General features: G+C 40.1%; 1 protein-coding gene across 4 annotated transcripts in view; it reads left to right on the top strand.

Annotated features, from left to right (window-relative positions):
* clcn5b (chloride channel, voltage-sensitive 5b) overlaps positions 1-17714 on the top strand; it is a 52745-nt gene that overhangs the window by 7351 nt on the left and 27680 nt on the right. For 2 of the 4 annotated variants that reach the window (XM_080877433.1, XM_080877434.1), the window contains exons 3-4: positions 15657-15829; positions 16727-16826. In XM_080877433.1, coding sequence (XP_080733559.1) covers positions 15657-15829; positions 16727-16826 — 273 coding nt within the window. Of the gene's footprint in view, positions 1-7235; positions 7485-9831; positions 9962-15656; positions 15830-16726; positions 16827-17714 lie in introns of those variants that run through there. The other 2 variants (XM_080877435.1, XM_080877436.1) reach the window with 2 other exon arrangements.

Raw genomic sequence — 17714 nt, 5'->3', positions numbered from 1 at the left:
CTCCAGGCCTTAAGGGCCGGTTTCCTGCAGGTTTTAGATGTGTCCTTGATCCAAAACAGCGGATTTAAATCACAACCTCCTCAACATGTCTTGAAGTTCTGTAGAGGCCTGTAATCATTTGACTCAGGGTGATATCTAAAACACGCAGGACACGGCCCTTGAGGCCTGGAGTTCTCCACCCCTGCGGTATATGGCTCTTCTTAGTCCTCGTGGCAGTGTAGACTGTGTTCATCAAAAGAAACAACACTTTCCCCTTGAAATCCTTTAATCCCCCAATGGAAGTGAACATGTTGCTGCTTCTCCCAGCTCTTTGCTTTCCTCCATGTCTCCTGAGTACAGTAACAAGTGAATTTATCAAATTGCGTGATTTGCTTAGACCGTGCAGGCACACATAGAAAAAAAAAAAATGTAAATGTATAAGAGAAAAAAAATTCTGTGAGAATATAAATTAATACATTTTAGAGATGTCTGGCACAACTTCACCTACTTCCAAGTTGAGTGGAGAAAGATAAAATAAACTGGTGAGATGGAAACTCCAGAAACACCAGGGAACAACTTCATTAAGACGCCGACATGTTTCAGCTTGTGGCCTTCACCGAGGTCATTGCAAAACACCAAACAGTTTGTGTTTCTTCTATGGTGACATTTCTCTGAAGGAGAAAACTTTTTTTACTTGATGAACATCCTTTAAGAGCTTTTTTGTATATATTACAAAAAAATCTGTCTTGAACATCCACCTGGCAGACCTACTGTGTCTGGAATTGGAAATGCAACTGAGAGAATATCAGGTTTTGTAGAGTTTCATATTAACAACTTGAACTAGGTCCTATTTTCTGCTTCAAAGAACTCCCACCTATTAACCCTCATAATTATGTGTACCTTAGATATTGAATCTTTGTATACAAACACTGATCATGAACCAGGCCTAGAGTCACTGGAACATTTTCTTCACACTAGGTCTACAAAATCACCGTCTAATATGATGAATTTTTACTTTGAAAGGGATCCGTTACCAATTTACTGGAGTTTGTAGAATTTTTTAAACTGACACTGTGTAGGTTTGTTATACTCTTGATCATAGTACTAAAAAAATAACTTTCTTGACTTAAGAGTAACCAAAAAAATGACAAATATCTGTCCACCTCTCTTTATTCCAAACCTACTGATCGGAATACATTATTTCACGCTGGAATACAATAAAAAATAAAAATAATTTAAAGACTCTACAAATGGCAAGATTATTGATGTAAAAGTCCTTATTACCTGCAAAAATAACATTTTGGTCCACATGATAGAGCCTCCATGCAACAAAATATATCAAGGAGAAACCTCCCGTCCTCTGAAAGAACAAATGAACAAACACGGATGTTCTATTAAGAGGAATGATTTAACCAGCCCTGGTACAAGCCATTGTAATAAAAAAAAACATTGTAGCTCGCCTTTATTCTTTGTAGGCATTGGAAGCTATTGAGGCATTCCGGATATTCCATTTAAAGAGTGTATTAACGGGTATTAATAAGGATCTATCTGTTAATGAGTTTCTGTGGTTCACTAGATTTTTGTTTTTATATGTCTAGAAAAAAATGGTAATGTAAAGAAATTCATTTTTACATTTCCTGTGATTGTTGTCTAATTTGAACTAGTTTGTGGTTTTTTGCACATCTGGGAATGAACCACTTTAAGATGTATAAGGTGACATCCCTTTTAAATCTGTAATGGTTCAGTCAAGAGCTTAGTTGAACTTTGGTTCAAGCATTCAAGCATCATCAGCTTGAATGCTTGGTCAGCCTATTTGCGTGTTAATGGGTGATTAGTTGGTTTTATTTTTTTCTCTGGAGTATACTTTTTTTTTTTTTTTATAAGTTAAACACAAACTGTTTGGTGTTTTGTAATGACCACGATCAAGGACACAAGCTCAACAGCGTTGGTCTGTTGATAAAGTTGTTCCCTGGTGTTATAAGTGTTGCTGGACCTTTCATCTCACATAATTTCAGAATATTGAAATTTTGTCTTTCATTTAAATATACTTACAGTTGAAATCTAGGAATTTAATTTGTTTTCTTTTTTACCAAAGTTTTTCATGTCCTTATAATGGCTTTGATATTAGTCCTCCATCATTTATTTACCATTTCCTTTCCTTTTTCTTCATTTATTTATTTATTTATTCTAAAATTGTGTGAATTGATATCGATTATCCACAATAACCTTCTCCACTATAATTATAATCCCACGGGTTTCTGAAAATATCTTGGGTGTGCCAGCTGCCCACTGTTGACACCGCCTTGACCCTTATCTTTGCTGTATTAGAATAGAATTCAACTTTATTGTCATTGCACATGCACAGGTACAGGGCAACGAAATGCAGTTTACATCCATCCAGAAGTGCTTTTAGCCATGATATAGATATATTACAATATATATTAGCAATAATATAGATATGTGAGTATATTACAGAAATGGGTCTATTACGGTATGTAATATGTACACGGTATGAAGTATGTTATGAATATGTTATAACTATAAGTATGTACAGGCTATGAACAGGATATAAATATGAAAAAAACCCAACTATACAGAGTATGAAATAAAGAACTATACAGAAATGGGAGCTATGCAAGTTGTAAACAGTTATAGAATTAAAATGATCGTATGATTATTTACACAGAACTATACAGTAGTGCAGTTAAGAGGCTATATAAAGTGCTAGTGGTTGTGAGTGGTGGTTCAGTCCATGTTATTATTGTGTGTTTGAGGGTACAGTTGTCCATTTTGTGTGTGTGTGTGTGTGTGTGTGTGTGTGTGTGTGTGTGTGTGTGTGTGTGTGTGTTCAGTCCATGTGTTAACGTGGGTCAGATGTCAGGAGGCAGAGTTCAGGAGTCTGACAGCTGTGGGGAAGAAGCTGTTCCGGTACCTGGTGGTCTTAGTCCGGAGGCTCCTCTAGCGCCTCCCAGAGGGCAGGAGGGTGAAGAGTCCATGTGATGGGTGACTGGGGTCTCTGATGATTTTCCCAGCCCTTTTCAGACACCGCTTCCTGTAGTATTAGCAAAACTGGAACAAAAGGAGAGACGATTGAAGAACTACAGCCTTGAAATGATGCATCTAGTTGCTTCAGCTCCTTTTATTATGTAGACATGTAGTTAATAAATGTGCATCTGAACTCTAACAGTTTGAAAGGATTTCCAAAGATATGATGGAAAAGTGAAAAGCACTATTTTTGCTCAGAGAGACAGCTAAAGTTTTTAAAAGTGTTTCAAATGACTCTTTGTGGTCCTGTGGGAAAAAAAAAAAGTACTACTGGTGTAGTTAGTTTGTACCTTTAGCAGCAATATGTCAAAGTAATCCATTTCTGTGTGTTAGCCCTTTCTTCTTTACAGTGTTTCTTCAGTTCATTGGGGTTTGTGTTCCTTTGCTTTATCACTTGTGCTGCTGTTGTTATCCAAAGTGCTTTCATTGCAGCTCAAATTGACTGCCAGTCCTGCTGCATCAGGCACTGAACTGTCTTATCACACCGTAACTATGAAAACAGGTTATAATGATTGACAGGGACTTGGTTGCCTGTCACATGTTACAGTGATAACTATGAAGTACTAAAATGGACCAAATGAAACGCAAATGAATAAATGGTTTATTAAATAAATTAATATACCATTATACAATACAACAAGTACTTTAAAATACTTTTTGCATGAATTAGCACACTAGTTTGCCTGCCAAATTAAGTTTTTCTGTTTTTATTATTAGTGTTCTTTTTAAAATGTTTATTTATGTATGTAGGTATTAATCTATTTATGTTGATGAATTTTTTAAAATTCACGTTAGTTTCACCAAAGTAATTTCTGTTTTTTCTTTTGGATTTACTTTATAAGTGAACTAAGCGTGGAGTGGGATTACCTTTTGTAAGTAAATGTGTAAATAAGACTTATGCAAATGAAAGCGCTTATTTTCATAATGAAGCAGAAACGCATTCAAGAAAGTTACAAAACCTGATGAGGTTTTCTATAGTGGGTCAAGTAAAGGTCATCTGGGGATACTTAAATGTTAAAACAGCTGCCACTTTGTTACAGCTTTACCTCTATAATAGTAAAAAGTCCTCTTCAAACCACGAACAGAGCCAGAGATTTGCTGAGCTTACTCATTCTTCCTTTTACTTCCTTTTACTGCAGTAACCGCTTGCACATTCATATACGTTCAGGTCCACCCCCATACACTTTGAAGCATATAATAAAGAACATTGCCTTTAATAAAATCTGAATTAAAATGTCTTCTGTTTTTAAAAAAACAACAACAACAACCTAGAATCGTGTCAATTAGTAACTGCCTAGATTTACCACTTCAAAGTTTTCAGTTACGTTTTGCTGACTTGTTGATGTTAGTTCCTCCTTTTCTGTAATGTCTGGGTCTGGGCCACTTTTCTGCAAAGCTGCCTGTCAGTAATTTTCCAGCAGGACTATTGCATCACATCCTCATATTTAAAGGTTCTTTCAAAATATGATCTTCTACATATAAGGAAAAAAATCAAATCAGCCACAGACACATATTCCTAATTGATTTATTTTTCCCCAGACCTGGTAAATATGACTTTTAGATCTCTAGCTTCGTAAAGTAATGACAGCCCACTATGTTAGTGTGTTGCAGAGTTTGTTTGTCAGTCATCAAAACGTCACAGGGGTCACATGAGACGCCATTTCCCATAGAGACAAGACCTGAAGAGTTCAAGGTTCAGAGCCTTACCGGAGCCCTTTTTCTTTCTCTGTGTGTGTGTGTGTGTGTGTGTGTGTGTGTGTGTGTGCGCGCGCTGTGATGATCAGTCTGGTTGGTTCCCTCAGGACGCACACTCGAACACACAGCGAGTGCTGAACTCAGCATGACGTCCCTTGCTGGAAACCAGCAGTGTTGCTCTGGTGGAGTCTTCGTGTTGTTAACCCAGTTTCTGGGAAACATTGGATGTTTTCTTTGGCTTTTGGTATGGATGTGTAGCCGGGATGCTAGTGTGTTTCTTTGCTCTTCGATGGAACATGTTTGGCTCAGTGCTTTGAAGGTTGTCTTTGTAACGTGTGCATTTGTTCTTTTGTTTTTTTTTGGTTTTTTTTTAGAGTGGCTGAGTGGTCAGCATACCTTTTTCGAGATATCCATTTCCATTTGGTTGTGAACCATATATCCATTTTCACCAGGGATGCACCAGTTAGAAACCTGGGTGTTCGTTTTGCTGAAGCTTTTTCTTTGGAGGGACATTGGAGCGTTTTTCACTTGAGGAACATTTCAAAACATAGATCCATCGGGTCAACAAGTGAACTCGAGATGATAATACATGCTTTTGTCTCTACAAGACTTGACTACTGTAACAGCCTGTTTACCTATCTAAACAAAAAAAGGTCTAGCTCGACTTTGTCTGTACATACATACATCTGGACATTCAACAGTGGCAACAGGTGTGATGAAGTCCAAATTTAAGTTTTGGCTCAAATATTGTTTTCAGCTAATAGCTTTTTTTTTGCCTGTCAAGCTACTTTTTCATAGAGTCAGCTAAAGATGTGATTTAAAATATATAATTTTTGCCTAGTCTGTTATAGGGTTGGGCGATTGGAGGAATATATCGACTATCAACGATATCATCGATAGTTTTTAAAAGGGCAATTTATTTATTTATTTGCCCATGAGTAAGTTTGCTAATAATGATAGAGCTAATAGAAGCTGTCAACAGGGGGAAAAAAAATGCTTTTTTAATAGCACCCTCTTTCATCTGCGAGTAAATGCACCCTCGTCAGAGTGCGCCCAAATGCTTGTTGATGGAGCTGCAGAAGCTGGTGATAGCCTAGCACAGCGGTCCCCAACCTTTTATGCGCCACGGACCGGTTTATGCACGACAATATTTTCACGGACCGGCCTTTAAGGTGTCACGGACGCTGAAAACCGATAAAAACCCTGAAAACCATACATTTCACACCTGACCCTCAACTCTCGCGGCCCGGTACCAAACGACTCACGTACCGGTCCGAGGCCCGGGGGTTGGGGACCGCTGGCCTAGCATACTCAGCCAGATGGTGGACGCGTATATGCCCATGTAAGTTAGTCGTGTTTGAGTACTTTTCTCGCACTATACATCTGCACAAGCGGCACACCGCTTTGATTACATCCTTAGGTTTACCTCTTTCATCTGGTTTAAAGCCAAAGAAATCCCAACTTGGCAACTTTACATGTTTTTAGTGCTGTCAGCGTTAACGCGACATCATCACGACAATGCGATTACCAATTAACGCATCTGGAGCGTAGACTGAGTCAAAATCCCTGAAACATCTCTGTCAATGCATTTCGGGCAGTTTATCCAAAGTTCCAGATGGGTTGAGCGCTTTAAAAATTTTAATCGTGATGACCGCGTTTAAGCCCCGTTAACGCTGACAGGGGTTTTTTGGGGGGGGGATTTGTTCGGCCGTGTTTGAACTTCTTCTGTGTGGTAAACGTGCAAATCAGTCCGTGCATGATTACATTGTTCCGCCCATCAAAAAGTCTGTCTCGACTGTCGGACTGATGATGGCCAGCTGGAAAATTTTTACATATCGCCCAACCCTAGTGTGTTATGTGTAGACACAACAATGGTCTGGACTGGACTGCAAATGAGTAAAAAAAGCAAACAAATGTCCAAAGAAAAAATCGGAAAGACCTTTAGAAAGCCTGAATTTTCAGTGTGGTTGAACCATATCTACTGTAAATACTGTGTATCTCTTAGAAATGTGATGGCTGTGTGTAGCAGTGAGATAACTGAATTCTCCTGAGTTCACAGCATTGTTGGCATCACTCGCTTTTAGTTCAGCGTCTCTTAATAGGGTTAAAGTGCAGTTAAAGTCCACGGTTAAGGCTATAAAAGTGTTAACTGGTAGTAATTCATTCGTTCGTTTAGTCGACTTTTATCCCCCCTTTTTAAAAGCACCCCGTCTGAGGTAGAAAAGAGCTTTTTAAATTTCAAATTTCTTTCACGGCTTTTGTTTTGCCTGTAGGTCAGCGGTGCTTATCAGAGCACGAGCTGTTCGGCAATTGATATTCAAGAGGACTGCGTTCACAGAATGAATGGAGAGTAAATGTAACTCACAGCCTGACCCTGTTTCACAGCACTGTGTACCACACAACCTTTCTTCCTGTCAGCTATCAGGGTCCCGCAGCATTCAGGAGGTGAAAGATCTTGTAAACACACGTGATCTCATTTTTACGCAGTAATCTGCCTTCGTCAAGCAGCTACAGCTCACAAACCTTTAAAAACAGCTCAGCAAGTCATTAAAGACTTCCCAGGCAGATTAGCCAGTCATTCACTTCCTTCAACAGCCTTCGGGGCGCTCTGTTGGAGTCCAAAGGAGGGACTGTGGGCAGTTTTCAGTCTGAGTCGTAGCACCGATTGTGGATTTTAAGCTTTGGGAGTTTGAGGGGGGGCTGAGGAGAGATGCACTGGGAGTTCTGGACTAAGAAGCTGGATGAGGAGGATTTGATTGAGAATGGTGAGTTTGTGTCACTGAGAGTGTTTTCCTTTCAGCTCAGATTTTCTTTTTCTTTTCACTGCCAGTGTACTCTGCTCTCACGCTGTCATAAACAAGAAGTGTGCTTTAACAGAGCCGAGAGTTAAATAGTTTCAGCACAATCACTGCAACTACTCGGCAGTCATGTTCAGTGTTTTATCTACTGTCTTCTTTTATACACCAACTGTTTCAATTTGCACTAAATCTTAAAACCTCGACTTTGCTTTGCTTTGTTTTTCTGCTGACATCTTGAACTTTATGGCACCAGAGTTTAATTATTAAGACCATTTACGACCCATCATGCAGTGAGTCATGTGGTTGGCGTGCTGGTGTGTATGTCACTGTAAATGATACAAGACGCAGTCCAAACAATGGTCATGTCTCGGTGTGTGACTGTTTAAGGTCTTTTACACTCAGTCTGAATAAGTGTGTATTTGTATTATTGGGTGTCTCCGTCAGTTTTTGGTAATCAGGATCAAGATAGGATTGGATAAATTAGGACGTTTCTGTTTTACAGCATCCAAAACGTACAAAAGTACAACATGTACAATAATGGCTTAAACGAAGCAGAGTAAATGTGTAGTGCAATAAAATAACACAAACTACAAAATGACAAAAATGTCAATAAAATAAAAACTACACAGCACAAAGGCACTCGATTAAATACAAAAAATAAGGTAACTAAAATGTAAATAAAATGCAATAAAACACTTTATCATTACAGAAATTGATATGAAAATCTATAAAAATGTAAATAAAATGTTAAATAATAAAAATGCATTTTAGATGGATGAAAATTTGAATATAAAACAGCATGACTGTCAAATCTAAATAAAATGGATATGGATCTCAAGGAAAAATAAATAAAAAATATAAATAAAATATTAAGTAAAGATAAAAAAATATATAAAATTGTTGAAATCTAAATAAAATACAGTAAATGCAGTAAATAATTAAATATGATAGCTATTGTATGTTGAATAACTTATCTAAAAAGCTAAATGTAATACAACACAGGCGTATTGCAAAGCAAATAGAAATAAGGTGTAAATGCAGTAAGAGTGTGTTTAATGGGGCTTCTGCTGCTTTTTCTTCTTCAGGACTTTGAGCAGGAAGAAGTGTTTGTTTTACAATCTGAATAAAACTGTTGGTGCTGTCAGTGCACATGGAGAAAGGAACAAAACCAAAATGTCTTCACACAGAAACAAATTGTTAACATTTCAGCCTGGGAGAGATCTGAGGATTAGGGCGAGGCCCTGATTTGCACCACAGTTTGTGTCCAAGGCTGAACACAAGCAGAACAAAGCATAACACACTTCATGATTTTGAAAGTGTGAACTGTCAACAAAGTTGTTTTCTTTATTCTGAGATTTTTTTTTTTTTTTCACCCAATCACAGTGCCAGGAAAGGAAAACAATTTAACACAGATGTTGCATTTCCACATCGTGTGAAGGACTCCGAGATGGACTTGGAAGCAGGGCGTTGAGCACAATATGACCAAGAACATTATTTATGTTTTGTTTTCACATTAGCAGACCATCACTATCAGGGTCATGGAGGCCTGCGGCCTGTTCCTGCACACAGTGTGCAGTATGGCTAATAAATGGCACGAGGGCGGGTACGATAAACCTTGAACTTGTTGTTGTTGTTGTTGTTGTTGTTTTTTTAAAGATGAGTGATTATTACCACAGGTATGTCACAGGCTTCATTACCCTCAGCTGCCCTCTAACGTTGCAGAAAGGGATGTTTTGCATAACTTGAGACAGTGATGTCTATATCAGCGTTGTCAAACATAAGCCTCGGGGACCAGAATCGGCTTGTAAAGACTCTAATCCGGCCCACCGGACAGCTTTGGATAATGTAACAGAGGGCCTTCATTTTGGACTTTTAAGTGGATTTTCATAGCTTTTAGTGTTTCCTACTGATAAAGACCTCCATTGCCAGTCATACTACAGTAGTGCTGTAAATGTGCCAGTGAACAAGGCATTTTGACACCTGCAAGAAGGATTCTTGTCAGGAGTTTATATAAGTTTACAAACGGGGTCTCAAACCAGGCTTCTGGTGATTGGGCAAAACAATCCAGGTTAATACTTAACGACGTAGCTGTGGCTACAACTTTGCCTCTGCATGACAAACTGTGCCTTCTTTTTCCCCTTTATTAATTCACTCACCCATACTGGTGTTCCTCTAAACCATGCTGATACAAATATCAACAGATCAGTTCTGTTAATTCACCCTGTAAAACCAGTCTAACCTGTCAGCTCGGGTGTGTAGAGTGTCCCTTTTGTGTTGTCGCATAATAACATTCTGCTGCTGTAGTGTTACAAAACGCAGAAATGTGAAGTAATCCTAAATCAGACCAGCCGTGGCTTCCTGATCACACATCAGAATCACAAGCTGGAATTTCACCACACTGCACTTCATGATCACCTGAGGAGAGCCATCTTCCTAACACTAATGTAAGTTCATGCGTACTGTGGGTTTTCCCCCCCTTAGTTCTCAGGGGTAGTTCTCTCCTCTGCTTTCCCAGTCATTACAATTATATTGCGCTCCGCATTAATACTCAAGTGAAAACACTTTTAATTTCAGCTCAGGCCATTGTTTTGGGCTCATAATAACACAGTTCCTCACTGCGTAAATCTGAAGGTCTCCCTGCGTTGTTTCCTGTTTCCGTTTGGATCTGTTTTTGATTGGTTGCTGCTGTCTGGATATGATTGCCTGTAGCGCCGACGCTGCCACGTACTCAGGCTCTTTTGTTCTGGAGCTGCTTGAGAGAATAAAGCAGAACTCGATCTCAGAGCCTTGTGTGTCTTTCCCTCAGACTTTCATCAATACAGCATTGTATAGGATTGGTGTTATCAAAATCATAGAAGCAGGCTACAATGCACTTTTCCTGTTGCTCTTTTGTGGGCAATGTTTTTTTTCTTTTTACCCTTTTTCTTTGCTTTGTAATAAGACTCAGCAGTGGGGTTACCAGTCTTAGCATTTAGGCCTATGTGTGTCTGTGTGTTATTTTATACAGCAGTCAGATTTTGCTTGAGAGAAGGAGGAACTCATTTTGCTGCTGTTGACACATTCATCTTTGAAAAACAAGTGTTATTTCTGTAAGAAAGACATTTCTGTCACTCTTAAGCTTAAATGCTGTGAAGACTTTAATATATGTGAAATACTTAAGATTTTTTGTGGTACTTTCAAATTTGTGTTTTTTAAATGTAATATTTTTACTGTCTCCCAGGGTTTTAGCTGTCTTTGATCCAACACAGCTGATTTAAATTGCTACATTGCTACATTTAGGCCTGAATTATGCTTTAGCAGGAAATCTTACATTGTAACTTATGACGTAACCAGAAAGTCCTTTTAACCTTATGCCGTAACTTGACATGCTCCTTACAAGAAATGTAACTATACTACGACTTGAATGATCCAGAAGGTTGCAATGTAGGATTAAATCAGGTTTCAGGGTCACACAGGCATAGAGACCAGCTGACAACCTCCCAGCAGCCGCATGTCACTGAGGAAAATGTGTGATCCCTGGTTGGTTGACAAGTTGTAGCTGGAGGTTGCTTGATGTCGATAAGTGAATCAGTTGCAAAGAGGTTTGCAGTGCTGCACTGAAAAAGCTCCTTGAAGTTGCTTTGATCACAAAGCAGGTTGCCAGCGGTCGCCTGTAATTTGCCTAGAAGATGCTGACTTGTCTGCAAACACTCACTAACTGCTCACCAAGCTTTAGTGAAACAGTGGAAAGTGTGAAAAACAAGCTTATTTCTGACAGTGTAAGACAAACAAGGATTGTTTTGAACAGTTATTCATGCAAAGCTGCTCTGTTGGACTACGTGAATAAACATGTAGAGTAGAGCAGGGCGATATGGCCAAAAATATTTATCACGATATATATTTGAAAATTTGCGATAACGATATAACCGACGATATAATTGATGCGAGACAAAATACAACTCCACAACATTACTAGCGCAAAAAGACAACCTTCCATTTATTTTCACTTAAACAAGAAGCTGGTTTTTATGTACATTAAAGCTTTATAAAAATGTAACAGTGCAAATGCAAATTGCTTGCTGAAAGTTTAACCAAAAGGCATTTCCAGTAGAAATGGGCTGACATGTCCTGAGCATAACCATGTATAATATCCACTGAAGTTAAAAAGAGGTGCTTTGCAACATTAAACTGCAGTGTGCAGTACGCATTTTTCGGACCATAAGGTGCACGGGATTATAACGCACATTAAGCGAAACAAAGCAGTCAGATAAATCAAACTTTATTAAACTCATTCTTCTTGCTTCCTCCACTTCTGTACCATTGATTCATTAATGTTGAATTCTCTGGCAGCTGCTCTATTCCCATGTTGTTGCAGTATATTAATGACTAACCTCGTATTGTGGATGGATTATCTCAGTTGTTCTCCTGACTGAAGTTTGGTCCGTTTACAGCAGGGGTGCTCACACTTTTTCCGCATGTGAGCTACTTATAAAATGACCAAGTCAACATGATCTACCCACTACAAAAATCCAAAACATATACTTATTTATAAATATATTGAGGATTCTTTATATCTACAATGTATATACATGCATAACCGCAATATCCAATATTTCACAACACAATTAACAATGTAAATTTTTTGTCATTACCTGAGTTTACTCTGATGACTTGCACTGAATTGAATCAGCCAGGGATGCATAGTCCGGACAGTAGCTGCTGACGGCCAGCCTCAAACACACTTCCAAATGTTCATCAGTCATGGTGGAACGGTACTTGGACTTAATGATGTTCATGTGGGAAAATGATGACTCACATAAATAAGTGGAGCCGAATAATGCAGTCAAAGAGGCAGCACATTTCCTCATGTTGGGGTACTTTACTTCTGTGAGTAAGTTCCAGAACTGTCCATGATCTCTGGACTTCAGCTCAATGTCGGCTTGTAGTGTCAAAATCTCATCTTCCACTCCAGAAGAGTTCAGGTGAAATAGTTTTGCAATTTTTGATGCGAGTGAATCGACATCAGCATCTTCCCGAAAAGGATAGCACATGAAGGTAGCGACTGGCTCGAGCAAAGAAAAGTCTTGAAAGCGTTTGTCAAACTCTGACAGACAATTGTCAATCTGCTCTGTGTAGCGTGCACTGTCAAGTTGCAAACAGGCCATCCCCTGCATCTCCAGCTCTGACGCCAGGTTTTGAAAGTTTATCAAATCATGGCGCTGCAGCTTTAAAGAGAGATGTTGCATCTTTCGTTTGAAAGCATTAACTGAGCTGATCATGTTGATCACTGTTTTGTCTTTTCCTTGCAGCTGTAGATTAAGGTCATTCAACATGTTTGTCAGATCGGTTAAAAATGCCAAGTCTAACAGCCACTGACCGTCATTAAGTTGCATGTATTCTGCTTGTCCAGCTACACGGAAAAACTCCTTAATCTCCGGACAGAGCTCTCGAAATCTTTGCAGGAATTTCCCTCGACTAAGCCACCTCACGTCAGTGTGTAGCAACAACTCAGAGTGGTCGCAGTCAGCCTTCTCCAGATGTGCACGAAATAACCGTCTTTGAAGAGATCTGGCGCGAATAGAACAGGCGATCTTCGTTGCAACATTCATGATCTCCTTCATGTTGAGCATTTTAGCGCATAACGCTTGTTGGTGGATTATGCAATGGTAATTTAGGAAGTCCGGGAAAGCATCGTCCTGCCTGCACTTGGCAATAAATCCATTCAAGCGGCCAACCATTGCGGGTGCTCCATCTGTGGTAATAGACACCAATTTGTACACTGGGAGCTGGGTTTTCTCGATAAAGTTTTTGAACGACTGAAATATGTCCTCTCCTCGCGTCTGTTCTTTCATGGGCAGGACTGTTAATAGCTCTTCTTTTGCAGTGATATCAGTAAACACCATACGAATGAAAATGCACACCTGGGCTGTGTCACTCACGTCCGTAGATTCGTCCAACTGCAGTGAGAAACACTGGCAATCTCCGATGTCCTTCCAAAGTTGCTGGGTTAAATCCTCCGCCATGGCTTCACAGCGCTGTGTAACTGTACTTCTTGACAGCTGGAGAGCTTTGATCGAAGATGTTATTTCTGCCTTATTTTTAAAGTCTCGGAACAATGAGTCAGCTGCTTCAACGAATGCCTCTTTTACCATCTCTCCATCTTGAAAAGACTTGTTTTTAACGATGATGTGACTCACCCGGAACGATGCTTCGGTGGCGGCTTTCGCTTTTGAAGTTTGTTGTGTGAAAAATGACTGCTGTCCGGACAACTGGGATTTTAGTTCCTTCACCTTTTTCTTTCTTAGCTCGCTTTTCGGCGGGAATGTAGTGTCGTACTTTCCGTGAACAGTTCGAAAATGCCGCTCCACATTTCCCTTCTTTGGCATTGCGATGGCAGCCTGGCAGATGAGGCAAACGCACTTCGAAAATGACATCGTGAAAAAAAAGTCTTCCTCCCATTCCGTATGAAAGTGATACGTTTTTGTCTTCTTACTTGGTCCAGCTCCCTCACTCATTTTTAACCCTTTCTTAGGTTTAGAAGAAACCGAGAGCTAAAAATTGGAGTTAACTCGCTGACTAGCTTGTCAGTTTTACTACTCTTCGCGCCGCTGTTTGCACATGCGCAGCGACCTAAGTGTCAGAAAAAAATCCGATGTCATCTGACTGGCTTCCCTGTATCAATCAAGTGACGGGATGGATGATAGGCTGGCATCTATTTTTTTAATGCCATGCGATCTACCAATACTACCTTTGCGATCGACTGGTCGATCGCGATCGACGTATTGAGCACCCCTGGTTTACAGTATCCTGCCATGCGATTGCATTTGTCTCTAACCATGAAGAACCTTCACGTTAACTTTTATAAGTGGAAAAGTGTTAGTGTTCGTCCTCCAGCTTCACTGTTTATGTTATGCTAACATAGCTGTGTCGCTAGCGATCACGTAGCACATCATTATATACCAGCTAGCCCAACTTCAGTAACCCTACAAACGTCACTGCTGTTTAGTTTCCTGTCTTCATTTATGTTGCAAGTGATAGCAGAGCTGTACGTTTGATTTTTTTCAGAAATCTCTCAGTCAGAACATGCAATATCATGCTTAGGTAACTAGCGAAACTAGCGAGCTAACTTCCGCTAGCTTCCTGCTAACTTCTAACTCCGTTAAATGTAATAACTTTTGTTTTCATGGATGCCTGGAAGTTAAACTTCATAGTTACACCTGGTAAAGCAGCAATGCTGATCGTTTTATTAAAGATGAAAGAATTTAGACAGTTTTTAACTCTAAGTGATGCTGCAGTGTTGTTTGACCTGAAGCACACGGAGTTTAGGACCCAGATTACTCCCAGATTTAAGAGCATCTTAGTCCGACAAATACGACAATAACAACGGCCGCTTGCATGTTCTGCAAAAAAATGTGCTTTGTCGTGTATCTGACGGACAAACACCAAACCGGTTCCACATCACGGAAGTTGCACCATTTTTACAAACCAATTCTGGATCATCTGTTTCACTCAACAATCGGCCATGTGCGTATGAAAACAAAGGCACTGCGCATGCGCGTTTTACTCCCATTCTATCGCGATATTTCATTTTCCTATCGTTGCCTAACATTATACCGGTATTACCGTGAACGGTATAATATGGCCCAGCCCTAATGTAGAGTCAGAATGAATGCAGAAGGTCCCCGGGAAAAGAATTGAGCGATAGTTTGTGTCTGTGTATTTCAAGTTACACCAACTCGGCACAATGGTGATGGTACATGTTTCTGAACAGCTTTTCTCTGCTTGTATATCAGAAACCTGAATTTCTACTCTTAGATTTACTGCAATTTGTGCTCCTAATGAGATAAACCTGTGGTCTTTCCTCTTCCTCCATCCTCAGGGCAGACCTATACTGATGTGCATTTAAATTGAGTTTCTCTGCTCAGTAAATGAAGCTAACACTGGTTATTCTAGACGAGTAAAGCTTTCTAATAAATCTTCAAATGTCTTGAGTCTTGCAGTCCTGCTGATGTTGTGACAGCTAAAGCGGAAAGGTTATATTCTGTAAACATCAGTCTGTGGTCCCATCATTGCCTCATTGCAGGAAGTGCTGAAGCGACAGGTGTTTGAATGTGACTTCATTGCTCTGTCTCAAATGTACCTTCTGTTCCTTGCTTTCAGGAGTTTACGAGGAGAGTAACGGCACCAGCAGAACAGCCGGTATGAACGGTAACGGCCCCAGCAGGCTTGTTGACCCCCTGGAGGATCCGCTGCCTGGAGTGGGCACCTATGAAGACTTCAACACCATCGACTGGGTCAGAGAGAAGAGCAAAGACCGGGACAGGCACAGGGAGGTAAGGAGGAAGGATGTTTTTGGGGGGAGTTAGATGAATTTCGCTATCATACCTATAACAAGATGAGGAATTTACTCTCTGGGTGCCAAAGCAAGCGTCAGTTCAAGGTCAATTTTCTTTTGGTAGATCTGGGTCCGTCAAATGGTGTCCAAATCAAAAATACAAATGATTACTGCTTCGTTTCCTCGTGTTTGGTGCGTCACTGTTCGTTGCCTCAGTGAGTCATCTTCAGATCACTTATAAGTGGTCCACAAAGCTCCCGAACAACTACTTACTCAGTCCTCTAAGTGATGCTATTGGGGATCTATTTTGTCATCTTTGCACTCTCCCCATGAAGTTGTTTGACAGATATGTTCATATGCCTGCTTACATTAGCAAACTCCTGCATCCATGGGTTTGGTGTTGGTTCATCGAGGTGCTCTGATCAAAGCTCTTATTGGTTCCTGGTCCTAGACTGAAAACTAAAGAAGGCTTTGTGTTTGAGTTTGCGGCTTCTAAACTTACATTAAATGCACTACAATGTCATTTGATACCTGTGGACTGGATTTATTTATTTTTTAAATTTGTTTATGATTGTGAATCACTTTGATCTCGATCTGTTGCTTGTTTTATTTAGCATTATGTGGGTTGTTTATGTATCGCCACACTTTTTAGAGTAGAAACAGGGACGATGGAGGTTATGTGCAGATGTAGCTTGGACTTCATGCCTTATTACATGAGCCGTCAATACAGCAGCACATGAGATAAATATACTTAAATATAACTCGTCACTTTTTGTCTTGACCAGCTGTATATTTTCAGAGGTCTCAGCGTCATTCAAATGACTTTAATGTCATGTTTTAGGATATGGAAGAAATTTTTCACTTTCTCATTTCTTTCATTTCTCCGTTCATCCAGATCACCAATAAGAGCAGACAGTCCACTGTGGCCCTGCTGCACAGCATCAGTGATGCCTTCTCAGGGTGGCTGCTCATGCTGCTGGTGGGACTCATGTCAGGTACTCCACACACTCATCCCCACACATACATTTATTAATGCTTTATTACCACAGTTGTCTTCAATAACAGGTAGACACAATCATAAGGAAGGAAAAGCAAACTAACTCCAGATGCTGTGAATTGAAAAACACACTGCAGCATAAAGTATGCAAATTCTTTATACGCTGCCGTTTTGAATTGGGTGTCTCGCACATAAATTGTCCCTCTTAAGTGCAGCAGCTCAAATTCTGAGTGGTTATTGAAATGTTATCATATCTTTGCTGAATTTGGGACCTCAGGTCCTGAGCAGTAGGGAGACAAAGTTAAAGAGGCAAGGCTGAGATGCTTTGGGCTTGTCCAGATGAAGGATAGTGGATATACTGGACAAAGGATATTAAAGATGGGGATCAGTAATTAGAAGTGAAGGAGGACATGCAGATGGTTTGTGTTACACAGAAGGATGGCGGGGATTGGGTGAGATGGAGGTAGATTATCTGCTGTGGCAACAGACTTTAGGGCACTGCTCTTAAAAACACAGTTATTTAACTGATCTTCCCAGGCTTTCAGGCTTCTGAAGCACTTTGATGGAAAGCGTTTGTACTTGCTCAGACTTTTTCTCTTGTTTCATTGCTGCCTGCATCAGCTGAACATTATATGTAAGGAGATCCCTCAGCAGGATCAATGCACGTAAAGCTCCGGGTCCTGACAACATTCCTGGTCGTGCACTGAGAGACTGTGCAGTGGAACTCACTGATGTCTTCACAGACATCTTCAACATATCACTCATCCAGGCTGTCGTCCCCACATGTTTTAAAGCCACCACAATCATTCCGGTTCCAAAAAAGTCATCTCCCTCCTGCTTTAATGACTACCGTCCTGTTGCACTTACTCCCATCCTGATGAAGTGC

Source organism: Rhamphochromis sp. 'chilingali' (assembly GCF_963969265.1).
Source record: "Rhamphochromis sp. 'chilingali' genome assembly, chromosome: 1".
Taxonomy (NCBI): Eukaryota; Metazoa; Chordata; class Actinopteri; order Cichliformes; family Cichlidae; genus Rhamphochromis; species Rhamphochromis sp. 'chilingali'.
Note: the sequence above shows the minus strand (reverse complement) of the source record. Positions and strands in the feature narration are given on the sequence as shown.